Source organism: Chiloscyllium plagiosum, chromosome 26 (assembly GCF_004010195.1).
Source record: "Chiloscyllium plagiosum isolate BGI_BamShark_2017 chromosome 26, ASM401019v2, whole genome shotgun sequence".
NCBI classification, from domain to species: domain Eukaryota; kingdom Metazoa; phylum Chordata; class Chondrichthyes; order Orectolobiformes; family Hemiscylliidae; genus Chiloscyllium; species Chiloscyllium plagiosum.
This window is the reverse complement of record NC_057735.1, coordinates 50071035-50098013: the sequence shown is the minus strand read 5'-3', so window position 1 is coordinate 50098013 and position 26979 is coordinate 50071035. Positions and strand designations below refer to the sequence as shown.

The window sequence follows — 26979 nt, the reverse complement described above, 5'->3', positions numbered from 1 at the left end:
AAACCATACCATAGCAGTTGGTGGTATTTGAATTCAAATTTAAAATAACCTAAAATAAAATATAATGATGACCATGAAATCATTGTTAATCTCCACAAAAGTGCATCTGGTTCACACTCGTCTTTTCAGACATACACATTACTCTAAACCCACACCAATGAACAGCCTGAAAATAAACTGGAAATGCACTCAGTTGCACGAAGTCATCTAAAAATAAAAGAAAATAAAATAAAATGAAAAAAAAAGAAAGAAAAGGACCACCTGGCACCAGAAAAAGATAATGACAGCCCTGTAGACCATGTAAAGTCCTCTTTAAAAACATCTGAGGACTAATGCCAAAGTGTGGACATCTATCTCACAGACTAGTCAACCAGGAGCCTGGTAAGTTATACTCATTGAATCATATCTTACAGATCATGTCCCAAATAACACCATCACCATCCGGGTACATCCTAACCCACGTGCCCCACATCCTACCCCAGGTTGTGACACAGCAGCAAACAGTCAATGAGTTGCCCTCAGAATCTTCAATATTGACTCTGTACAGCAGGAATGTAGCTAAATTGTTGGAGGTGATTTTAAAGATAGGATTGATACACATTTAGAGAAACAACAATTGATTAGGAATAGTCAGAACAGCTTTGTGGGAGCAAAATCGTGTCTCACAAACTTGATTGAATTTTATGAGGAAGTTACCAAAAAGATTGATGAAGGCAGAGCAGTCGACATTGTTTACTTGGACTTTAGTAAAGTCTTTGACAAGGTTTCACAAAGCAGACTAATTTGTAAAGGTAGGTCACATGAGATTCAGGGTGATCTGGAAACTTGCCAACTGGATACTAATTGGCTTAACAGCAGTAGACAGTGATGGAGGAGGGTTGTTTTTGGATTGGAGGCCTAACATCAGCAGCGTTCCACAGGGATCAGTTTCAGGTCCTCTTCTGTTTGTCATTTACATAGATGATTTGGATGAGAATACAGAAGGTATAGTAAGCTAGTTTCCAGACAACAACAAAATTGGTGGGATAGGAGACAGTGAAGAAGGTTTTCTAAGATTATAAAAGCATCTTGATCAAATAGGTCAATGGGCTAAAAAAAATGGCAGACAGAGTTCAATCTGGATAAATGCAAGATATTGCATTTTGGAACAATGAACATAAATATACAATTTATGGTAGGACTTTGGGTAGTGTTGTGAAACAGAGGGATCAAGGGGTTCAGATACGTAATTCTTTGAAGTTTGTGTCACACAGACAGGATGATTAAAAAGGCATTTAGCATGCTTGCATTCATTGCTCAGTCCTCTGAGTATAGGAGTTAGAAAGTCATGTTGAGGAGGTATAGGATATTAGTGAGACCTCTTCCAGAGTACTTTGTCCAGTTCTAGTCACCCAGTTATAAGAAGGATATTATTAACCTAGAGAGAGTTCAGAATTTACCAGGATGTTGCTAGGTATGGAAGATGTGAGTTATAAAGAAAGGCTGGATAAGCTAGGACTTCTTTCCATTGGAGCCTAAGGAAGTTGATAAAAGAGGTTTACCCCTTAGAGGTTGATAAAATCATGAGAGGTATAGATAGGGTTAATGGTAGGTATCTCTTCTCTGGAATAAGGGATTTCAAGAGGGCACATTTTCAGTTGAGAGGAAATAGATTTTAAAAAGACACGACAGGCAACTTTGGTTTAAACATAGAAGACAGCTCGCGTGTGGAATCAACTTCCTGAGCAAGTGGTGTGTGTGGGTACAATTACAATGTTTAAAAAAGAATATAAAAGGTTTGGAGGGATATGCGCCAAGAGCAAATAGTTGGACTAATTTAATTTGGAATTATGTTCGACATGGATATGGAAGGGTCTGTTTCCGTGCTGTATGACTATTAAGTTTCATAGCATCGGGTCAAACACTATCAAAAACCATCTTCTGTTGGTATGAATACACTACTTAGAGAAAGCACAGGTGGTGGCAAAGCACATAACGTACTATGGGTGAGAGATTCAAAGTCCATCAATGAAACTGGCAGTACCACTAGGTCCAAACCGATAGAGTCCAAAAAGGAATAGTGGTGGGAGATGATGGATCAGAGTTGGCATAAGGACTGTAAAAGAATATGAAACTGACTGCGGACAAATGGGGCATAAGGGACTGTGGACGGTGGGCACAAAGGCATAGGCTAACATGAGGGGAGTGAGAGTGAGAAGGTGAGAAACTGTTTTTGATTTTTAAGTTTGAACATAATGCTGGAGTCTTAGGACATATTTTCTATCCAGGCAGTCTCTGGAACTAGGTGGCCTCTCTAACTCTTCCTGGACTATCCGGCCCAATTCTTAATGTGTGTCCCTGACTAAATGCCATTTCCTAAGGTCAATATGACAACAAAAACACAGCCATAGAATCTGGTATTAAAAGTGAGGGCCTACGTTTATGGAATAAGCTGGCAGAGGAAGTGGTGGAGGCTAGTACAATTGCAACATTTAAGAGGCATTTGGATGGGTATATTAATAGGAAGGGTTTGGAGGAATATGGGCCAGGTACTGGCAGGTGGGACTAGATTGGGTTGGGATATCTGGTCAGCATGGATGGGTTGGACCGAAGGGTCTGTTTCCATGCTGTACATCTCTATGACTCTTATGAGGGCCAAATGTTAACATCAGTTAAATCTGCAGATGACAAAGCACAGAGAAGGACTGCAAGACCTGAAGATAGATTAGCAACATGAAGCATGAAATTTGGAACAAATGAATATCAGCAAAACCAAAGTCATTTCATCCCTTAATCTCTTCAAATGCATGTCCAATGTTGATGTTGTACATGGCTAGTTTTTTAAATGCGCATTTTAGAAAGTTTTGGGTCTCACAAACGTGGCATTTAATCTTTTTTTTAAAAAAAAGCATGGTATGTTCCAAGCTGCTGTGTAGTTGTGCATGCAAAGTCTAATATTTTTAGATTTGCTTTCAGTTTGCACTTCACTTTATATTCTGCCTTATTTCACACTATATTCTGTACCTAATGTTTGTCATAAACCTCAAGTTTTATTTTAACCTTTGTTTTCATTGTCATCCATATAGCTCCAGCTTTGAATGCTTACCCTTTGTCCTGATGAGATATGCTTGGTTTGCACTCAAAACATCTTTGCTTTGATGATCTAAGATGACTATTTTCTCTGATCAATTTCTACAGTGGACCCTGGTCTATGAATTGACCTAGTATACCATGAAATGGATATTTAAGGCCCATCTTTGATCAGTTGACAAATTAAGGGTTATGGGGAAAGCTCAGGAAACTGGACATGAGAAAGGGTCCAATCAGCCATTATCATATTGAATAGGGAGCAGGCTCAAGAAACCAAACTGCTTATGGTCTCATGATTTTCCATGCCAAAAATCATGTTTTTGTATTAATCCAGTAAATAAGTTGAATGCTTTTTCAGCAATGAACTGCTACATTTGCACCAGTAGTCATCCTTAATGTTTTACCTCAAAAATGTATGTTTACCTGTAATGTAAGTCAGCACAATCAGGCGATGCAGATGAATACAAGTTTAAGAGACAGCATACTGTGCTCGGCATTGTGTGAGATAAACAGAAATGAGAACTCCAACAAAAAGGAAGAACAAAATTGTTGCATAGCTACAGCTCTCAGCATTTGCTAAATCGTCAAATAACTGCATTTAAACAAGGAAATTGGAGTTGGTGAAAAACTAGTGAGAGAACAGAAGGAGGAAGGATCCAAGAAGAAGATGCCCAAAATCAACAGCAGAATTTGAACAGGAACCAGTTATCAAACTGATCTTGAGGATCAAGCACCCAAATGGATCCTAAAAAACAAACAGGACCATCTTCAGAAATGCAATGAGTACATATGCACATAAGTAGGCCAAATAAAACCCTGAATCCAAAGATTTCAGGCCAACAACTAGTAGGTGTAGCTGTTTTGTGGAGTAAAATGTTGAAATGTTGCATCAGGAGATGCGGATTGCTCAGAAGCTACTAAGAAATTGCAATGCCAAAGTTACAGTGGCAAAATAATGAATGACCATTAAGTCACATTAGCAAAATGAATGAAGCCCCCAAAATGACAGAACACGGAGTATGCACATTCTCCAAGTTTCCTCCGGATGTTCCGGTTTCCTCCCACAGTCCAAAGATATGCAGATCAGGTGAACTGGCCAAGCTAAATTGCCCAGAGTTCCGGGATGTGTAGGTTAGGTACATTAGTCAGGGGAAATGTAGAGTAATAGAGTAGGGAAATGGGTGTGGGTGAGATATGATTCGGAGGGTTGGTGTGGACTTGTTGAGCCAAATGGCCTGTTTCCACACTATAGGGATTCTATGACTCTATGAAAAGGCAAAATTCACAACTGCACTAACCTGCATAATCAAAAGTCTCTGACAGTTTTCTAAATAGAAATCCATGCAAGTGATGATCACCGTCCTCCCTGCAAAGGATCTTTGTGCATAAAATGACTGACATTTTTGGATGTCTTTTTAGAGACTTCAAAGTTTTACTTGTACATGGAGTGCAAAATGTGAAAGCCATTTTGATATGTGATGAGAAACACAACAATGAAAATTTATATATTCTTAAGATAAAGAATGGCATGTTAATATTCTCAATTATTAATTAGCAACTATCTGCAGGAGGCATAAGTGAAAGGCTTCAGGTTGATATGCTTACAGATATTCTATCACAAACCAACAAATCTACAATGGTATCCCACGTGGAGATACCATTGTATGCAGGTAGAGCGCACTTATTTATTCTTGGTGTTTGCAATACTTACAGATTTACAGATTACTTACAGATTACTTACAGTGTGGAAACAGGCCCTTTGGCCCAACAAGTCCACACCGACCCGCCGAAGCGCACCCACCCATATACACATTCCCCTACATTTACCCCTGCACCTAACACTATGGGCAATTTAGCATGGCCAATTCACCTAACCTGCACATTTTTGGACTGTGGGAGGAAACCGGGGCACCCGGAGGAAACCCACGCAGACACGGGGAGAATGTGCAAACTCCACACAGACAGTCGCCTGAGGTGGGAATTGAACCCAGGTCTCTGGCGCTGTGAGGCAGCAGTGCTAACCACTGTGCCACCGTGCCGCCCTGTATATACTGTATACAGCTACATTTTATTTCTCTGGATTTGGCAGTGATGCAACCATACATGAAACTGAAGAAACAATAACAGAAATGCAGCTTAGCTGGCAGCATATTGTTGCCTTCCACTAGAAGGATAATAGTGTTTTTGTATACCATCTAGACATGCTCACCAGGCAAGACTAGCTGCATGAATCCCACGACTAGCATTCAAACTTTAGGTCTACTCTTTGGAAGCCTTGCAAAGACGGGCCTTTCTCATTATCATCATCACCATCAGCACCACTTTCCTGCCCACCCAAACCAGGTGTATCCAATTAGCACATCTTTATAAATTTCCCAGGTTGGAAGAAAGACAAGAAAATTGTATTCTTCAACTGAGTTTTTAAAAATGGAATAGATATGACTGCAAACCTAGAATGTAAAGGTGAAATGTGGCATCATATCCTCTACCAGCAAGATGGTGTTAACATGTGAGAATATAACCCAAGTACAAACCTTGAGCTGGAATGCACGTCTGCCATGGAGGTCTGATTCCTACAATCTTCTCCTTTTCAAATGGATTAGTATTACAAACTGCAGTAATAAGTTCATTCTCATTGCCAGAATTCACCTGAATTGATAAAAGATTTGTGTGATACATAAAAAAATCAACTTTCAACTAAGCAGATCAGGAAAGGCAGAAGATAAAGAGAAGTAATATTAAAAGCAGAAAGTGAGGGAAAGCTCAGATCTGGGAGCTTCCAAAGAACAACATATTAGACTTGGAATGTTACTGCTGCTTTACTCTTTGTGGCTGCTATCAAACCTGCTGAGCAACTTTGCAATTTGTTTTTATTTCAGATTCTCAGCATTGTCGCAATTTGCTTTTATTTAAGAGTAAAAAGTGGTCATTCACACCATATAATTTGACAGCAGTTAAATTAGGTTAGCTACAAGTTCTAAAGAAAGGTTAGGGACCTGAAAGGTTAACTTTATTTCTGCAATTGCCACCCCCACCCCCATACCATGGTGTGGGAGAAGGGGTGGGTAAAGGAAAGGGAAAAGAAACAAAGTTGGAGAAGTAGCCCACAAATCCAGAGACTAATTCCAGAGTATATACTAGCCCTGTGAAATCTTACAGAAAATTAAAAATAATAACAATTACACAATATATAATCAGTTAAGATGATACACATGTAGACAGGATCCAGAAAACCCCACCTGTCCATTTTGTACCGGAACCTTGTCTTAGGATATTTTACTTGGAGGCACATAAAAAGATTGCTAATTTAAGTGAAGCTCACAGTCTAATTTCCTCTTCAAATAGCATTCTGTGGCATCAAGTTGTTCATTTACAAATTCGTAAATGCCTTCCCTCTTGATATCAATTACTTTTCTCCACTAATAATTGAATTTTACTCACTCCCAACTCTAATTTGAATCTATACTGAATGACCTCCTGAATGAATCACATCATCTCATTTCTATCATAGAATAGTACAAAAGCAGTCCATTCAACCCAGTGAGACTTTAGAAGGGCAATACAGTAAAGCCCTCACCCCTCAACCTATGTCTTTGATAAGCAATGAAAACTTGGTTTCTTTCATTTTCAAAGCCAATTTCTGCATCTCTCCCTTAAATCCAGCTACCAAGTTTTTCCCTTGAATCATACAACAGCACTTTTTAACCATTGTACGACTCACTGTTTGCTGAGCATTTCCTTTAGCAACTCAACCCTTCAAAAAAAAAAATGAGACTGTCCAGAAGTTCAAAATTGCTCTCTTTGGGAAATCATCTTTGTTATCTCAATACAGTCTCTTCCCTTAAGTGTGTGCAGAACCACAGTTCGATGGTTATCAGATACCACGTTATTTTGTCCAAAAGACAACCTTCACGTATGAGACAAATTTACAAATACTGACAGTAATTCATGGTCATTCATACATTTCCAGAATTGTTCACTGAACATCGAACAGGGTCAAGAACACAAACACAGACACTAATTGTGTCGCCACTACTCCTGCTATGATTGAGCTGAATAAGTCCACACAGCCCAAGGATCCAACCTGGCATATCCTAAATATTTTCTAAACTGCTCAGTTGAGTTCAGGAGTTGGTGGGATTTGAACTCGTACCTTCTGCCTCAAAGGAAGCTCATTGCCAATGCTTCACAAGAGCCCATCCCTGGCATATACTAGATTAACGTGGTGATGATCTACTGGAAAGTATGTCTTTGTGGTGCAGTGGTAGTGTCCCTACTTCTGACCTGAAAGACTTGGTTTCAAGTACTACCTATTCAGAGATGTGTCATAACTGGTTGATTCAAAATACCTATAATTCTTCTGTTGTACATAACTTCCCAGAATAAAAGAAAAGTTTATACTTTAATAGAGGATTCCCCGATCACCTTAAATTCCTCCAAATCTCACCCCTGAATAAAGTTTCATATTTTGATGCTTGTTCAATACTACTGGGCCATTTCGAATTTTTCAGGTCTTCCTAATCTGCATGCATGTTTTGCATACAGGCACAAAATCCAATCAATTAGCTTTGTGATTCCATCTTTGAATTGGAGTATGTGTAGTATCCAGTCTTATTAAAAGTAAGTAGAACTGTAACAAGATTCTTTTCGAGCAAAAAGTGGAATCTTAAACTCTATTAACATAAAATAACAAAAGGAGCTGGTTATTGCAAGAAGAAATAGAATAAATATTCTTTTCCACGAAAGGGATAGCTTAACTTCAAAATATGTCTTTAGTCTGGTCTTACCTGCAAGTTACCATCAGCCACTCTTTTCTCTAGTTCAGTGGCAGCCATTTGTTTTGTCATTCCCCGCCATGCCTGGATTGCTACTTGTGATGTTATTTGGGCCAAGCGCAGTTCATCTCTGCTAAGAAGCTGCTTTGTCCGATGTTGCCAGTTCATAGCTCGTTCAAAAACATAACTTAGTGCTTCACCTTCTGGCAGTCTGACAGGAATCTTTTGTACTGTCGTGAGTAACGGGAGGATTTGCTCAAATGATGGTTTTTCTGATCGCAGACAAAGTGGGCAGAGCCAGGGTAACTCCCCATGGTGTGCATTCACCATTAAGACACAGCTGCAATGGAACCAGTCTTTGCAAAGCTCACACTGCAACATGGAGCCAGTTGCAGCCTTTTGACAAACACAGACCATACAGTCCATATCAGAGAGAAATTTCATGGAATTTGCTGTTTGGATGGAGCGAAATGATTCCATTTCCTTCAGTCTGGCTTCATTGAATGATGCCACCTATACATCAGAAAGATATTCCGTATCACATTCTGCCAATAAAATGATTTCTCTTTGAATTATCACCACAGTCAGGTTTACATGATGTACTTAAGGCTTCCCAGTAGTAGAAATGATTCCCTGATAAAAGCACCACAGTAAAACAATGTAATGGATTTCTTTGCCCTTTCCCTTTCCCTGGATATCAGCTCTAAATGAAATGAATCTGACAACACTGATAGGGTGTTAAGTGCAACATTAAAGAACAGAAACCAAAGTAGTTACAGCATATTCAGGTCATTGCATCAGTACTAGAGCCACATTCAAAACTAATCTCATTATTTTGCTTTGCTTCAGGAACATTGTACCTTCTTCCATTTCAAAGATTTATCAGATTTTCCCTTCAAAGAATGACTGGTGGTAAAGTATTCCAAGGTCCAACAATATTATGCAAGATATTTTTGCAAAGCTCATTATGGACTCTGATTATTTTAAATCACTAATAGAGGAAATAGTGAAAAACAATCACACTCTTCAAAAGTTTGAAATCCATTGATATTCTTTTGGACTCTTAAGTTACTCTACTTTAAATCATTCCACTTCAACAATACAGATATAATGGTGTTGGCATGGACACAGGATGGGGACAGTTTAGTGTTGAGAGGGTGTTGTTGGAAAAGCACAGCAGGTCAGGCAGCATCGGAGGAGCAGGAAAATCGATGTTTTGGGCCGGAGCCCTTCATCAGGAATATCTGAGGAAGGAGAAAGTGAGGTCTGCAGATGCTGGAGATCAGAGCTGAAAATGTGTTGCTGGAGAATCCCAGCAGGTCAGGCAGCATCCAGGGAACAGGAGATTCGACGTTTCGGGCATAAGCCCGAAAGTCCTGAAGAAGGGCTTATGCCCGAAACGTCGATTCTCCTGTTCCCTGGATACTGCCTGACCTGCTGCGCTTCTCCAGCAACACATTTTCATATCTGAGGAAGGGTCAATCGACCTGAAATTTTAAGCCTATAGGTTCATTGGCTGGTGTTGTGAAGGGGCAATCTGAAAACAGGAATATCAAACCAAACATTAGATCTGACACAAATAGTTGTTTGTGAGTGAATATTAATTGGCTGAAGCCTATTCTGTTTAGAATGATGAAATGACAAAAAAAAAACCAAAGCCTACAAAACAAGAAGAAATGATACAGAGCAGAGATCACAGGCTGCAGGGTCCCGAATGGTCACTGAACTCAAAACATTAACTCTATTTTGTCTCCGCAGATGCTGCCAAACTGCCAAGTTTCTCAAGCAATTTCTGTTTCTGTTTCAGACTTCCAGCACCTTTTACGTTGCATTTATTATGCAATGGGCTCAGTCGTTAGTACTGCTGCCACACAGCACCAAGGATCCAGTCTGATTCCATCCTGGGATGACTGTCTGCATGTTGCCCCCATGCCTGTGTGCTTTACTTCTGGGTGCTCTGGTTTTTTCCAACATTCCAAGGATGTGCAGGTTAGGTGGATTGGCCATGCTAATTTGTCCAGTTTCCAGGGATGTGCAGGCAAGGTGGACTAGCTTTGGGGAATGCAGGGTTGCAGGGATAGGGTAGTGGGTGGAGTCTGGGTGGGCTGCTCTTTGGAGGGTCAGTGTGGACTTGATGGGTCAAATGGCCTGCCCCACACTGTAGGGATTGTATGGTTCCATGATGTATTATTGATGATATGTTGGCTCTAATACTGTTCAGGAAAGGGAATAGGGAAATCCCTCGGAATTCCAGACTAGTCAGTCTTATGTCAGTGGTAAGCAAGGTACTGAAAAGGATTCTGAGAAATAGGATTTATGACTATTTGGAAAAAAACAGTTTGATTGAAAATATTCAGCAAGGGTTTGAGAGGGGCTGGTCATGCCGCTCAAGCCTTATTGAGCTCTTTGAGGATGTGATGAGACAAGGTAACAAAATTCAAGCAGTAGATGTGGTGTATAAGGATTACAGTAAGGCATTTGATAAGGTGCCCCACAGTAGGCTCATTCAGAAAATTAGGAGGTATGGGATACAGGAAAATTTGACTGTCTGGATTTGGAAATAGCTGGCCAAAAGACAACAGTGAGTGGTAGTGGATGGAAAGTATTCTGCCTGGAGGTTGATGACCAATGGTGCCCCGCAGGTATCTGTTCTTGGGCCTCTGCTCTTTGTTGTTTGTATAAATGACTTGAAAGAAGAAGTGGAAGGTTGGGTTAGTAAGTTTGCTGATGGCACAAAGGTCGGTGGTGTTGTAGATAGTGTCGAAGACTGTTGCAGGTTTCAACAAGACATTGACAGGATGCAGAGCTGGGCTGAGAAGTGGCAGATGGAGTTCAACCTGGATAAATGCAAAGTGATTCATTTTGGAAGGTTGAACTTGAATGCAGAATACAGGGTTAAAGACAGGATTCTTGGCAGTGTGGGATCTTGGGGTCTATGTACATGGATCCCTCAAAGTTGTCACCTAAGTTGAGAGGGTTGTTAAGGTGGCATATGGTGCTTTAGCTTTCATTTTCAGAGGGATTGAGTTTAAGAGCTGCAAAGAGTTGCTGCAGCTCTATAAAACCCGAGTTAGACCACACTTTTAAATGTTGCAATTGTACCAGCCTCCACCACTTCCTCTGCAGCTCATTCCATACACGTACCACCTTCTGTATGAAAGTTGCCCCGATGGTCTCTTGTATCTTTCCCCTCTCGCCCTAAACCTATGTCCTCTAGTTCCGGACTCCCCCACTCCAGGGAAAAGACTGTCTATTTACCCTATCCGTGCCCCTCAATTTTGTAAACCGCTATAAGGTCACCCCAAAGCCTCCGACACTCGAGGGAAAACAGCCCCAGCCTGTTCAGCCTCTCCCGATAGCTCAGATCCTCCAACCCTGGCAACCCTTGTAAATCTTTTCTGAACCCTTTCAAGTTTCACAACATCTTTCCGATAAGAAGGAGACCAGAATTGCACAAATATTCCAACAGTGGCCTAACCAATGTCCTGTACAGCCGCAACATGACCTCCCAACTCCTGTACTCAATACTCTGACCAATAAAGGAAAGCATACCAAAAGCCTTCTTCACTATCCTATCTACCTGCGACTCCACTTTCAAGGAAGCTATGAACCTGCACTCCAAGGTCTCTTTGTTCAGCAACACTCCCCAGGACCTTGCCATTAAGTGTATAAGCCCTGCTAAGATTTGCTTTCCCAAAATGCAGCACCTCACATTTATCGAAATTAAACTCCATCTGCTACTTCTCAGCCCATTGGCCCATCTGGTCAAGATCCCGTTGTGATTAGATTACTTAGTGTGGCCCAATAGGTCCACACCGACCCACCAAAGCGCAACCCACACAGACCTATTCCCCTACATTTATCCCTTCACTTAACACTACGGGCAATTTAGCATGGCCAATTCACCTAACCTGCACATTTTTGGACTGTGGGAGGAAACCGGAACACCCAGAGGAAACCCACACAGACACAGGGAGAATGTGCAAACTCCACACAGTCAGTCACCTGAGGCGGGAATTGAACCCGGGTCTCTGGTGCTGTAAGGCAGCAGTGCTAACCACTGTGCCACCCATTGTAATCTGAGGTAATCTTCTTCACTATCTGCTACACCACCAATTTTGGTGTCATCAGCAAGCTTAAGAACTATACCTCTTATGCTCACATCCAAATCATTTATTTAAATGAAGAAAAGTAGTGGACCCAACACTGATACTTGTGGCACACCATTGGTCACAGCCCTCCAGTCTGAAAAACAACCCTCCACCTTTGAGCCACTTCTGTATCCAAATGGCTAGTTCTCCTTGCATTCCATGAGACCTAACCTTGCTAATCAGTCTCCCATGGGGAACTTTGTCAAACACCTTACTGAAGTCCACATAGATCACACCTACTGCTCTGCCCTCATCAATCCTCTTTGTTACTTCTTCAAAAAACTCAATCAAGTTTGTGAGGCATGATTTCCCACGCACAAAGCCATGCTGACTATCCCTAATCAGTCCTTGCCTTTCCAAATACATGTACATCCTGTCCCACAGGATTCCCTCCAACGTGCCCACACTGACGTCAGGCTCATAGGTCTTTAGTTCCCTGGCTCGTCCTTACCATCTTTCTTAAATAGTGGCACCACGTTAGCCAACCTCCAGTCTTCCGGCACCTCACCTGTGCCTATTGATGATAGGGATATCTCAGCAATGGGCCCAGCAAACACTTCCCTAGCCTCGCACAGAGTTCTAAGGCACACCTGATCAGGTCCTGGGGATTTACCCACTCTTATGTGTTTCAAGACATCCAGCACTTCCTCCTCTGTAATATGGACATTTTTCAAGATATCACCATCTATTTCCCTACATTCTATATCTTCCACGTCCTTTTCCACTGTAAATACTGATGCAAGATACTCGTTTAGTATCTCCTCCATCTCCTGCGGCTCCACACAAATTCCGCCTTGCTGATCTTTGAGGGGCCTTATTCTCTCCCTAATTACCCTTTTGTCCTTAATAGCCTTCTTCACTGTGCACTACACAACTGGGTGTCATCTAAAAATTACTAACCAAGCTTTCTATATTCTCAACTAAATCATTTATATAAAATGACAAACAGAAGTACACCCTGCACCAATCCCTGTAGAACACGCTGGTCATGGATACACGGAAATACCAGCACCTGCAGGTTTCTCTCCAAGTCACTCACCATCCTAATTTGTAAATATATTGCTGTTCCTTCAGTGTTGCCTGGTCAGAATGCTGGATATCATTTCCTAATAGCATTCCTAATAGCAACCTACAGCCTATAGGTTGATCAAGAGCAACAAAGGATGAGCAATAAATGCTGGTGCAGCCAGCAATTCCCCCATCTATTCAATTAAAAGGAAGATATTTGTGCAGGAATGAAGAGACCAGACAATTAGTGAGCTAGTCGCAAAGATAAATCATCCTGCATATGTACACACAAGATTTAGAGATATGGAATAATCAAGCTGCATCAAAATAGTAGAAAATTGGAATCATATCTGTCACACTCTGTTAGTACAATATCAGTGTCATTAACTCATGAACCAGGTAACTTACACTTTGCAGTTTTGTAACTTTTCGTTTTCCATTCTGTAAAGTATCTTTCGATTTCTTAGTTTTGTTTTTCAATCCAGTTGCACAAATGTCTGACCTGGGACACAGCACCTAGAACAACAAAAATCCCAATTCACCAAGAATATTGGGAAACAGCAGCAACGGTCAAAGTTTGTCTGTAAGGGAGAAATAGAAAGAAAAAGAGAGACCGAGAGCGAGAGTCGCAGAGACAGAGACCAAGAGACACCAAAGAGAGACAGAGACCAAGAGAGAGGGAGCCGGACAGCGGGGAACAGGGAGAGGGGGCCGGAGAGGCGAGCGACGGCGAGGAGGGAGGGAGTGAGTGAGGGTGGGGGGAGCAGGAGAGTGAGCAGCAGAGAGAGAGCACAGCAATAGGTTCATCGGCTCAAACTGGTCCATGCTGACCAAAAGTTTAGGTATAGACAGGACTGGCAGCTTAATGTTCAAGGATATAGATGCTATAGGAAAGATAGAAAGTGGGGGGCAAGAGAGGGGGGGAGTGGTGACTTTGATTAGGAATAACATTACGGCTGTACGTAGGGAGGAAATTCAGGGGAGTACATCCAGTGAGATTATGTGGACGGAAGTGAGAAATAAGAAAGGGATAGTCACCTTATTGGAACTGTACTCTAGACCACCCCCAAATAGTCAGCAAAAAAATTGAAAACCAAATTTGTAAGGAGGTCGCAGTTATCTGTAAGAATAATCGAGCTGTAATAGGAGGAGGTTTTAGCTTTCCAAACATAAGACTGGGACTGCCATAGTGTTAAGGTCTTAGATGGAGAGGAATTTGTTTAGTGTGTATAAGAAAATTCTCTTATTCAGTATGTGGATTTGGTTACCCGAGGAGGAGCAAAACTTGACCTACTTTTGACAAATAATGTTGACATGCCGGTGTTGGACTGGGGTGGACCAAGTTAAAAGATCACACAACACCAGGTTATAGTCCAACAGGTTTATTTGGAAGTCGAGAGTGTGGTGCTGGAAAAGCACGCCCTCTTGACCCGCCTATCTTCCTTCCCACCTATCTGCTCCACCCTCCTCTCCACCTATCACCTTTCCCCCCCACCTTCATCTACCTATCACATTCCCAGCTAACTTCCCCAGTCCCACCTCCTCCCATTTATGTCTCAGCCCCCTGGCCCACAAGCCTCATTCCTGATGAAGGGACTATACCCAAAACGTAGATTCTCCTGCTCCTTGGATACTGCCTGACCTGCTGTGCTTTTCCAGCATTACACACTCTAGACTCTGATCTCCAGCATCTGCAGTCCTCACTTCCTCCTAGTTTATCTGGAAGTACAAGCTTTTGGACAGCTGCTCCTTCATCTGGTTGCTAGTGGCGCAGGATCATAGGATACAGAATTAATAGCAAAAGATCAGTGTCATACACTGATGCAATATATTGAACAAACCTAGATTACTGAGATCTTGAGAAATAAAGCAGGGCAAGTGACTGAGGTGTCAGTGGGGAGCACCTTGGGCCAGTGATCATATTTCTACTAACATTAAAATGTTTGGAAAAGGATACACCTGATTAAAGTCCTAAACTGGAAGAAGGGCAATTTTCACTGTATTAGGCAAGAAATTTCAAAAGTTGATTGGGAGTGGATCTTCACAGGTAAAGGGACAGCTGGAAATCTAGAAGCCTTCAAAAATGAACTTGTCTCTGGACTCTGATATAACAGTCTTTTCCTGTTAGGAATGATACACATTCCTGATGAAGAGCATATGCTCAAAATGTCAACTCTCCTGCTCCTTGGATGCTGCCTGACCAGCAGTGCTTTTCCACCACCACACTTTTTAACTCTGTTTTTGTTTGGGTGAAGGGCAAGACTGGTCAGTGTAGGGAATGTTGGATGATGAGAGAAATTTATGCTCTCGTCAAGAAAAAGGAAGCATTGTCAAGTATAGACAGCACAGTTCGAGAGAATCTCTAGAAGAGTGTAAGGGCAGTAGAAGCGGCATGGTGGCACAGTGGTTAGCACTGCTGCCTCACAGCGCCAGAGACCCGGGTTCAATTCCTGCCTCAGGCGACTGACTGTGTGGAGTTTGCACATTCTCCCCGTGTCTGCGTGGGTTTCCTCCGGGTGCTCCGGTTTCCTCCCACAGTCCAAAGATGTGCAGGGTCAGGTGAATTGGCCATGCTAAATTGCCCGTACTGTTAGGTAAGGGGTAAATGTAGGGGTATGGGTGGTTTGCGCTTCGGCGGGTTGGTGTGGACTTGTTGAGCCGAAGGACCTAAACTTGGGAAATAAGGCAGAACAGGTGACTGAGTTGTCAAGTGGGGGAGCACTTTGGGGCTAGTGACCATAATTCTATTAGTTTTAAAATAGTGATGGAAAAGGATAGACCAGATTTAAAAGTTGAAGTTCTAATTGGAGGAAGGCGAATTTTGACAGTATTAGGCAAGAACTTTCAAAACCTGATTGGGGGCAGATGGAGACAGGTAAAGGGACGGCTGGAAAATAGGAAGCCTTCAGAAATGAGAAAAAAAGACTGTCCAGAGAAAGTATACTCCTGTTAGGGTGAAAGGAAAGGCTGAGGAGAAAGTGAGGTCTGCAGATGCTGGAGATCAGAGCTGAAAATGTGTTGCTGGAAAAGCGCAGCAGGTCAGGCAGCATCCAGGGAACAGGAGAATCGACATTTCAGGCATAAGCCCTTATGCCCGAAGGGCTTATGCCCGAAACGTCGATTCTCCTGTTCCCTGGATGCTGCCTGACCTGCTGCGCTTTTCCAGCAACACATTTTCAGCTCTGAAAGGAAAGGCTGGTATGGAATGCTGGGTGACTTAAGAAATTGAGGGTTTGGTGAAGAAAAAGGAGGAAACACATGTCAGGTACAGACGGGATAGATCCAGTGAATCCTTAGGAAAGTATACAAGCAGTAGGAGTATACTTAAGAGAGAAATCAGGAGGGTAAAATGGGCACATGAGATAGCTTTGGCAAATAGAGTTAAGGAGAATCCAAAGGATTTTTATAAATACATTAAAGGACAAAAGGATAACTAGAGAGAGAATACAGCCCCTCAGAGACCAGTAAGGCGGCCTTCGTGTGGAGCGCAGGAGATGGAGGAAATACTAAACCAGTATTGTGCATCAGTATTTACTGTGGAAAAGGACATGGAAGATATAGAACGTAGGAAAATAGATGGTGACATGTTGAAAAATGTCCATATCACAGAGGAGGAAGTGCTGGATGTCTTGAAACACATAAAAGTGGATAAATCCCCAGGACCTAATCAGATGTACCCCAGAACTCTGTGGGAAACTAGGGAAGTGATTGCTGGGCCTCTTGCTGAGATATCTGTATCATCGATAGGCACAGGTAAAGTGCCGGAAGACTAGAGGGTGGCTAACGTGGTGCCACTGTTTAGGAAAGGTGGTAAGGACAAGCCAGGGAACTATAGACCAGTGAGTCTGACATCGGTGATGGGCAAGTTGTTGGAGGGAATCCTGAGGGACAGGATGTATACATATTTGGAAGGGATAGTCAACATGGCTTTATGCTTGGGAAATCATGTCTCACAAACTTGATTGAGTTTTTTGAAGAAGTAACAAAGAGGATTGATGAGGACAGAGTGGTAGATGTGGTCTATATAGACTTCAGTAAGGCGTTCAACAAGATTCCCCATGGGAGACTGGTTAGCAAGGTTAGATCTCATGGAATACAGGGAGAACTTGCCATTTGGATACAGAACTGGCTGAAAGATAGAAGAGAGTGGGTGGTGAAGGGTTGTTTTTTAGACTGGAGGCTTGTGACCAGTGGAATGCCACAAGGATTGGTGCTGGGTCCGCTACTTTTCTTCATTTATATAAATGACTTGGATGTGAGCATAAGAGGTATAGTTAGTAAGTTTGCTGATGACACCAAAATTGGAGGTGTAGTGGACAGCAAAGAAGGTTACCCTCAGATTAAAATGGGATCTTGATCAGATCAGCCAATGGGCTGAGAAGTGGCAGATGGAGTTGAATTTAGATAAATGTGAGGTGCTGCATTTTGGGAAAGCAAATCTTAGCAGGACTTATACACTTAATGGTAAGGTCCTAGGGAGTGTTGCTGAACAAAGAGATTTTGAAGTGCAGGCTCATAGCTCCTTGAAAGTGGAGTCGCAGGTAGATAGGATAGTGAAGATGGCGTCTGGTATACTTTCCTTTATTGGACAGAGTATTGAGTACAGGAGTTGGGAGGTCATGTTGCGGCTGTACAGGACATTGGTTAGGCCACTGTTGGAACACTGCGTTCAATTCTGGTCTCCTTCCAATCGGAAAGATGTTGTGAAACTTAAAAGGATTTAGAAAAGATTTACAAGGATGTTGCCAGGGTTGGAGGATTTGAGCTATAGGCAGAGGTTGAATAGGCTAGGGCTGTTTTCCTTGGAGCGTCAAAGGCTGTGGGGTGACCTGATCGAGGTTTACAAAATCATGAGGGGCATGGATAGGATAAATAGATTAAGCACTTTCCCTGAGGTGGGAGAGTCCAGAACTAGAGGGCATAGGTTTAGGGTGAGGGGAAAGATGTAAAAGAGACCTAAGGGGCAGCACAGTGGTTAGCAGTGCTGCCTCACAGAGCCAGAGACCCAGATTCAATTCCCACCTCAGGCGACTGAATGTGTGGAGTTTGCACATTTTCCCCGTGTCTGCGTGAGTTTCCTCCCACGTTCCAAAAAAACATGCAGGTTAGGTGAACTGGCCATGCTAAATTGTCTGTAATGTTAGGTGCAGGGGTAAATGTAGGGGAATGGGTCTGAGTGGGTGCGCTTCGGCAACTCGGTGTGGACTTGTTGGGCCGAAGGGCCTGTTTCCACACAGTAAGTAATCTAATCTAATCTTCACTCAGAGGGTTGTACGTGTGTGGAATGAGCTGCCAGAGAAAGTGGTGGAGACTAATACAATTGCAACATTTAAAGGCATCTGGGTGGATATGGGCCAGGTGCTGGTAGGTGGGTCTAGATTGGGTTGGGATATCTGGTCGGCAGGGACGTGTTGGACCGAAGGGTCTGTTTCCGTGCTGTACATCTCTATGACTGTCTGACTCTAATTGCTTCCGGGTCAATATATAGATGGGCTTGGCACCTTTGACAGTCCCTAGACCTTCCTGAAAAGTTTCCAGGTATTTAATTTGAATTTCACTCAGACAGTTGTTTCCTAATCCAAAAATATTGAGCCAATAAGGTACCATCTTTCTCAACCAATTTCAATCCGCCAAACTTGGGCCAGATCCTTTTATTACAATCAGCAGTAAATGAACCAGCTACTTCTCATAAGAGACTGGAATCAAAGTTGTACCCTTACTCTGTAGAGGTACCACAGTGGTTAGCACTGCTGCCTCACAGCACCAGAGACCTGGGTTCAATTCCCGCCTCAGGCAACTGTCTGAGCATAGTTTGCACCTTCTCCCTGTGTCTGCGTGGGTTTCCTCCGGGTGCTCTGGTTTCCTCCCACAGTCCAAAAATGTGCAGGTTAGGTGAATTGGCCAGGGTAAATTTCCCGTAGTGTTAGGTAAAGGGTCTGGGTGGGTTGCTCTTCGGAGGGTCGGTGTGGACTTGTTAGGCAGAATGGCCTGTTTCCACACTCTAACTAAAAAAAACTAATCTAATATGTTGCCAGCCTGGCTGAGGTCTTACTCAAACTTGGACCAGGTCAACAGCCCCAATCAGGAACTCTTATTCTATGAAATCCAACTGGCTGACCTTGTTCCAATCACTACAGAGACACTTTGGGCTTCCTTGCATGATGATAGGAGGGTAAATTGAGAAAGTAATCGAGAAAAAATACTAATGGTGGTACATTGTAATTATCAAGCCTTTTGTGCATTAAGACTGGTTTCATCAAAGCTCTTATTCGTATCCAATTCAATTTCTCACTCTTTTGGGAGATATCAGAGAAGATTTAGAAACAGGCCCTTCGGCCCAACAAGTCCACACCGACCCGCCGAAGCGCAACCCACCCAGACCCATTCCCCTATATTTATCCCTTCACCTAACACTACGGGCGATTTAGCATGGCCAATTCACCTAACCTGCACATTTTTGGACTGTGGGAGGAAACCGGAACACCCAGATGAAACCCACGCAGGCATGGGGAGAATGTGCAAACTCTACACATTCAGTCGCTTGAGGTGGGAATTGAACCCGGGTCTCTGGCGCTGTGAGGCAGCAGTGCTAACCACCGTGCCACCCACTAGAATGAAATCTAGGACAGAGAAGCTGGGCTGTTTTCAGTAGAGCTTAGACAATTGAGAGAAGATCTGATCTTCAAAATCATGTGGGGTCTGAACAGCGTAGATAGAGAATTTGTTCGCATTGGTGGAGGGATCAAGCACATTCAGGATGAGTGAGAAAGAACAAAGGCGAAAAGAAGAAACAAGTGAGTAATTTTGATTTAGAATGAACTACCTGATAGAGCAGCAGATGGAGATTCTACTGTAGCATCTAAAACAGAATATTTACTTGAAATGAGACAATTTGCAGGAATACAGGCCAAAGGTAAGGTCGCGGGTGTTAGTCAGGAAACCAGCCAAGACAGGTGGGATTCAGGTCAAGTGAGGTGAGGAAGAATGAGATTTCAGGTCAGGAGCAAGGTTGCCCAGTTGAAACAAGATCATGCACCATTTGAGAAGTATGGATCCAGGTCAGAATGCATTTAAGGAACAATTAGATGTGCAGTTTCAATGACAAGGTATACAAGACTGTGAGCCAAATGCTAGAAAATGGAATGAAGATAGTTTGGTACTTGTCTTTTTTAACTGGCATGGACTTAATGGGCAGAAATACCTTTTTCTGTGCTGAGCTCCAGGACTCTATGCGAATGCAATTGTATACTGTCATTAATATGCTTACCTCATAAAGGGAACAGGTGGAGTTCTTTCTTAGAAAGGTTTTAGCTGCAGAATCTCTCCAGGTCTCAACATCTGCAAGAAGTGACTCAAGTTGAGGAAGTGGATCCAAACGTACTGGGATTGTACGGCCACGGGTGACAAGTTCCACCAATGTTTCCACTGGAGGGTGCTCATCAGAATTCTAACAATATAAGAAAATAAAGTCCAGATAGAACACAAAATGCTCAGAAAGTGGACAACTTGTGAAGTTCAGCCACACTTCTAACAGATTCAAAGTGCACATATTTTACATTTCAGTATTTAATAGTTGCTCAAGTATCACTGAAAATACAGAATCAAAATATTGCATTGTAATAATGGGCCACAAGCAAGTCCTCATCACCATATCTCGTGAACAAGTTATAATTATGGAACTGCTCACGGCAAATCAGAGGTTTCACTGTTTTGTACCGTTACAGAAATTTGGTTAATTACGCAGTGTGAGGGACAACAGATGATATTTTCAACAGATGATATTGCAGGATTTTTGCTGATGTTTGGCAAATTAATTCAGCAACCATCATTTAGTCAATGAAAACAAATTAATGGCATTTAGTAAACATACATATGTCTTAGCTTAATTTTTAATAACTTGCCATTTTTAAAGAAGGAACTTTGCAAAGCTGTTTTGTATGATTTACTGAGTTCGAGGTAGATAATATTTAGCTGACATAGAATGGAATAAAATTGCTTTTACTAGCTCAAAGAATGGGTGCATAATGGTAGAATTTAAGTTGGTGGTAAAAATAGATATACTGGATTAGGAAATCTGAATTTTAGTACCATTGGAAGTGGGGGCTGTATTTGAAAAAGGAAACTGGAGTTGGGAACAGTTAGAGATTGAGTGTGAAGTTTAATTCAACGGTAAGGACAGAGAAAAAGAATGGATGCCAGCTCTGACTAATGACTCTTGGGATTTCTGAACACTAGCATTTTGTAAAGGATACCTGTATGTATTCATGTCAAACACGCACACACATGTACATGGAAAATCTAAACACTAAGAAGTAAAAGGACTGAGAAACAGAGGCACAATTTGAAACTGTTTTGCGAAAGAAGTAAATACAAGAGGAGAAAAACCTTTTCATGAGTGGCTCTGTTTTGCAATCAGTGTGGTGGAGGAGAACACAATGATTATTTCAATGGAAACAATTGCAGGGTTTTTGGCAAGAGGTAAAAGTTAAGCATGAAGTCAAAATGCTCAAAGCCAGAGCAGACACAATAGACTGAATGGCCTCCTCCTGCGATTCTATGATTAACCTCTTATAGCCACATCATTTACATGGCTAGTGCAGTTTAGCTTCTGATCAGTAGTAGCCCTATTCAGCAAGGGGAATGCCACTAATGTCAAAATGAGATGGTTAGATCCTTTGTTCCAAATGGTCATTTCTTGACACTCAAGCACCAAGTCACATTTGTGCCTCAGATCAGCCCAAGTCAGAATATTGTCCAGGTTGCGTTGCATAATGCCAGAGATTACTGTAGTTTCTGTGGACCAATGAATGGAGTTGAAAAACGTGATTTCTGACCCGGTGATGTCATTGATGGAGCACAGTAACACACTCATCTGAGCAACTCTTGCAACAATGCCCTGGGAATGAGATGATTGATATCTAACTACCAGCCCATCTTCCTTTGTGGTAAGGTATGGCTCCAAATAATGGAGAGCTTGCCTCCAATTCCCATGGAAGCCAATTTTGTTATAGCTCCTTGTGCCACACTTGGCTAAAACTGCCTCCATGTCCAGGTCAGTTACTTGGATCTCACCACAATAAATCAGCCTTTGCTGTCCATGCTTAAACCAAGGCTGCAATGAGGTCAAGAGCTGAGTGTCACTGGTGGTACAAAAACTGAACATTAGCAAGCGGCCACTTGATAGCAGTCAGCTACACCTCCCGCCACGTTGATAATGGAAAGTAAACTGATGGTGCAGCAGTTGGCTGGAATAGATTAGTCTTGCCTTTTGTGAAAAGGACATAACCTCGACAATATCCCACATTGCCAAGTAGATGTTGCTTTTGCAGGTACGCAGATACTGGTTGGCTCACGGCAAAACTAGATCCAGAGCATACGTCCTCAGTGCTATTGCCAGAATGCTCCTAAAGGCCCCAATCTTTTACAGTATTCAATGCCCTCAGCCATTTCTCATCATCATGAAGCGAATCAAATTCATTGAAGGTTGACATCTGTGGTGCTTGGTGCTATGCTGCTTGAGCAGCAGACTACGATGGATCGTCCACTTGGCACTTCTACTCAAGTTGCTTGCGAATTTTTCAGCTTTTCATAGTTATGTGCTTGGCTCCAAGATCATTAAGGCTAGGCGCATTTGTGGAGCCTGTAAATCTTGTGAATTTTTGAACTATCCACCACCATTCACAACTGAATACAGTAGGACTTCAAAAATTAGGATCATTTGTTAATTCTAATTTCCCTCCACAGATGCTGCCAGACCTGCTGAGATTTTCCAGCAATTTCTGTATTTATGGGGTTTTTTCCAGCATCTGCGGTTCTTTTGGTTTCTATTTAGTGTCTGATTCAATAGTTGTGGGGAATGCTTATCCCTATTGTCTCCTCATGCAACCTATTGTGATCTCTTTTCATTCTCCTTATAAACTGACATTCTCACTTCAGCGATGTATTGCATACGAACTTGTTATATTGCTCTGTCTCTTTATCTAAATTAGTTGTAAATTAGCTGATGTCGAAGCACTTGTCCTAGCAGTACAATGTTAATTGCAGTGTTAACTAAGAGAAATTCTGTTAACACCTACTCTCTGCTCCCCGTTATTTAATCCTCCATCTATTCTAATACATAGATGGATTACGTAAACCCCTATCTTATAAATTCAACCTTTATTTGACCTTTTGCCTCAGTTTCCAAAAGCCATTTGATAATGTCTCAAAATTATCTACTTCATTCTTTAAAACTTTAAATAAATTTGTGTCGCTAAAATTCCCTGTTTTAAACAATTGTACTCGGATCATACATGATTTTCAAAGCCTCCACAATAGATTCCAGCATTTCCCAGAGGACTGATGGCCTAGCCTCCTCTTTCCCTCTTCTGAAAGCACTGTTACATTTATCTGCAATTACACTAGAATAATTCAAGAACAGAGAGAACGGAAAAAAAAGTATATTCATGATCTCTGCAGCTATCTCTTTTAGAATCCAGGATGTGGGTCAGCAGGTCTGGGAAATCTATCAGTTTTTTAGTTTCTTGTATATATACTAATCTCTCTCCTTTCTTCTATCCCATGCTACATTCAAGTATGTAAATTATGTCTTCCTCATTGAAGAAAAAATATTTGCTCAATGTCTCCAGCACTTTCCTCATGGTAATTTCTCCAGTATCCATCTCTAATTTAGTTACTCTCATTTTTACATATTTTTTAAAAACTCCTGCAATCCAAGAGGTCAGAGGGGGAAGTCACAAAGAAGGGAGCAGCTGATTCTGTGGAAAGATTTGAAATCAAAAACGATGATTTAAAATTCAAGATATAATCAGACCAACTGCCAATTCAGTTAAGTATAAGAGAGGGACAGCTGAACAGAATGTGATAAAAGTTAAGATGTAGGCAGCAAATGACAGGGGACATGAAAGAAATTAAAAGGTACTCAAAATACAAAGAACATATGAATAGCTCAGACGTGAGGAGAATGAAATGAAGGATAAAGATAGGTGAAAATGGAAGCATGGAAATTGACAAAACAAAGCAAGCCAGTAGGACAGGAAAAGAAAAAAGCAGACTGACAATAATTTAGATCACCTTGTCAACATAAGAACCCCATCTCTGAACACAAACATAAATTAACGTGACTACAACTTAACTGCTCAGTGTATTTAATGACATTCCTCTATCGTATTTTACTAGATACATTCATTAAACAAACATATGCCTGCCAGTCATAGAGCTGTATAGCATGGAAACAGATCCTTTGTTCCAATTTGTCCACGCTGATCAGATATCCTAAATTAATCTTGTCATACTTGCCAGCATTTGACCGATATCCCACTGAACCCTTTCTATTCATATACTCATCAGATGCCTTTGAAATGTTCTAACTGTACCAGCCTCCACCACTTCCTCTGGCAGCTGATCCCATACACCACAACCGTCTGCAGAAAAAGTTGCTCCTTCGTTCCTTTTTAAATCTTTCCCCTCTCACCTTCAAACTATGGCTCTCCTTTTGAACTCTGTTACCCTGCAGAAAAGACTTTGGTTCTTCACCCTATCTCTCCCCCTCATGATTTTATAAACTTCTAGAAGGTCACCCCTCAGCCTCCAACGCTTCAGAGAAAATAGCCCCAGCTTATTCAGCCTCTCCCTACAGTTCAAACCCTCCAATTCTGGCAACATGTTTGTAAATCTTTTCTGAACCCTTTCAAGCTTCACAACATCCTTCCTAGAGAAGGGAGACCAGAATTGAACACAGTATTCCAAAAGTGGCCTAACCAATGTCCTGTACAGCCACAACATGACCTTCCAACTCCTATACTTAGAGCACTGACCAATAAAAGGAAGCATACCAAGCACCTTCTTCACTGTCCTATCTACCTGCAACTCCACTTTCAAGGAACTATGAACTTGCACTCCAAGGTCATTGTTCAACAACACTCCCAGGACCTTACCATTAAGTGCAGAAGTCTTGCCTTGATTGGCCTACCAAAACGCAGCACCTCACATTTATCTAAATTAAACTCAAACTACCACTCCTCGACCCATGGGCCGAACTGATCAAGATCATGTTCTACGTTGGGGTAACCTTCTTTGCTGTCCACTACACCTCCAACTTTGGAGTCATTTGCAAACTTATAACCATACCTCTTGTATTCACATCCAAATAATTTATATAAATGACAAAAAGCAGTGGACTCAGCACCAATCCTTTTGGTACACCGTCGGTCACAGGTCTCCAGTTTGTATTCCATGTGATCCAACCTTGCTAACCAGTCTACCATGAGGAACCTTGTCAAACGCCTTACTGAAGTTCATATTAACATTGTTAACTTTTACCACACAACAGGAAAAGTGAAAAAGGACAGAAAGCAAAGATTTGCGGTTGGAGCAACAACTAATTTGAAGTCAATGAATCATGCTTCATTCGACTAAGATCTATTGGATGCATGAGTCAATTAAGTTCCTTCTGATTTATTGCTACAACACGATCATGATGAAGAGGATATCAGGGCGAAGATATGCTCCTCCCACTTCAGGTCCTTATCTTACTCCTTGAAACACTGTTACTGCCCTTCCAGTTTTTCAACATTCATCACTTCTCCTTTTTACCTTCTCCAGTTGGTACAGAGCACAGCATTCAAGGACTATATCACACATGCTATTAGAAGTGTACTGCAAAGCCCACACCAGAATGATCCAAATATCGGACTCTCATCTTGAGAAGAGAGTCATCTGCACGTGGTGGAGCAGCCTCACCCTGATGAAAGTACGAGCTGAACTATATATACACTCTGCCTCAGTCAGGGGGTTGCGTAATGACCAGTCATGACTGGAGAGGATGACAGGAGAAATTGTACGACTAGCCAAAAGGAAAAGGGAAGCGCATAAGGTCTAGGCAGATAAGATCAGAACGGGCCCTGGAGGAATATCAGAAGAGTAGGACAAGTTTTAAACAAGGACTGCTTCCTCACTGCTGCCTCACAGCGCCTGAGACCCGGATTCAATTCCCGCCTCAGGTGACTGACTGTGTGGAGTTTGCACGTTCTCCCTGTGTCTGCGTGGGTTTCCTCCGGGTGCTCCGGTTTCCTCCCACAGTCCAAAGATGTGCAGGTCAGGTGAATTTGCCATGCTAAATTGCCCGTAGTGTTAGGTAAGGGGTAAATGTAGGGGTATGGGTGGGTTGCACTTCGGCAGGTCGGTGTGGACTTGTTGGGCCGAAGGGCCTGTTTCCATACTGTAACGTAATGTAATCTAATCTAAAGGAATCAAGTGGGCTAAAAGGGGTCATGAAATACCCCTTACCTAACACTACGGGCAATTGCATAAAAGCGAATGCAATGTTGTCTCTTATCTCAAGAGGGTTGGAATATAAAAGCAGAGATGCACTACTAAGACTTTATAAAGCTCTGGTTAGGCCCCATTTGGAGTACTGTGTCCAGTTTTGGTCCCCACACCTCAGGAAGGACATACTGGCACTGGAACGTGTCCAGCGGAGATTCACACGGATGATCCCTGGAATGACAGATCTAACATATGAGGAACGGCTGAGGATACTGGGATTGTACTCGTTGGAGTTTAGAAGATTAAGGGGAGACTTAATAGAGACGTACAAAATAATACATGGCTTGGAAAAGGTGGATGCTAGGAAATTGTTTCAGTTAAACGAGGAGACTAGGACCCGTGGACACAGCCTTAGAATTAGAGGGGGTCATTTCAGAACAGAACAGACATTTCTTCAGCCAGAGAGTGGTGGGCCTGTGGAATTCATTGCCACGGAGTGCAGTGGAAGCCGGGACGCTAAATGTCTTCAAGGCCGAGATTGATAGATTCTTGTTGTCTAGAGGAATTAAGGGCTACGGGGAGAACGCTGGTAAGTGTAGTTGAAATGCGCATCAGCCATGATTGAATGGCGGAGTGGACTCGATGGGCCGAATGGCCTTACTTCCACTCCTATGTCTTATGGTCTTAGGTTGCTAAGGGAGGCGAGAGGG

At 42.2% G+C, this 26979-nt stretch overlaps 1 protein-coding gene across 2 annotated transcripts in view; it reads right to left on the bottom strand.

The window, feature by feature from the left end:
- The window catches only part of LOC122563341 (lysine-specific demethylase 5B-like), a 231711-nt gene that overhangs the window by 31929 nt on the left and 172803 nt on the right, over positions 1 to 26979 (bottom strand). For both annotated transcript variants that reach the window (XM_043717091.1, XM_043717092.1), the window contains 4 exons: positions 20271 to 20450; positions 13412 to 13519; positions 7857 to 8357; positions 5604 to 5718 (listed from right to left, as the gene is read on the bottom strand). In XM_043717091.1, coding sequence (XP_043573026.1) covers positions 5604 to 5718; positions 7857 to 8357; positions 13412 to 13519; positions 20271 to 20450 — 904 coding nt within the window. The remainder of the gene's footprint in view (positions 1 to 5603; positions 5719 to 7856; positions 8358 to 13411; positions 13520 to 20270; positions 20451 to 26979) is intronic.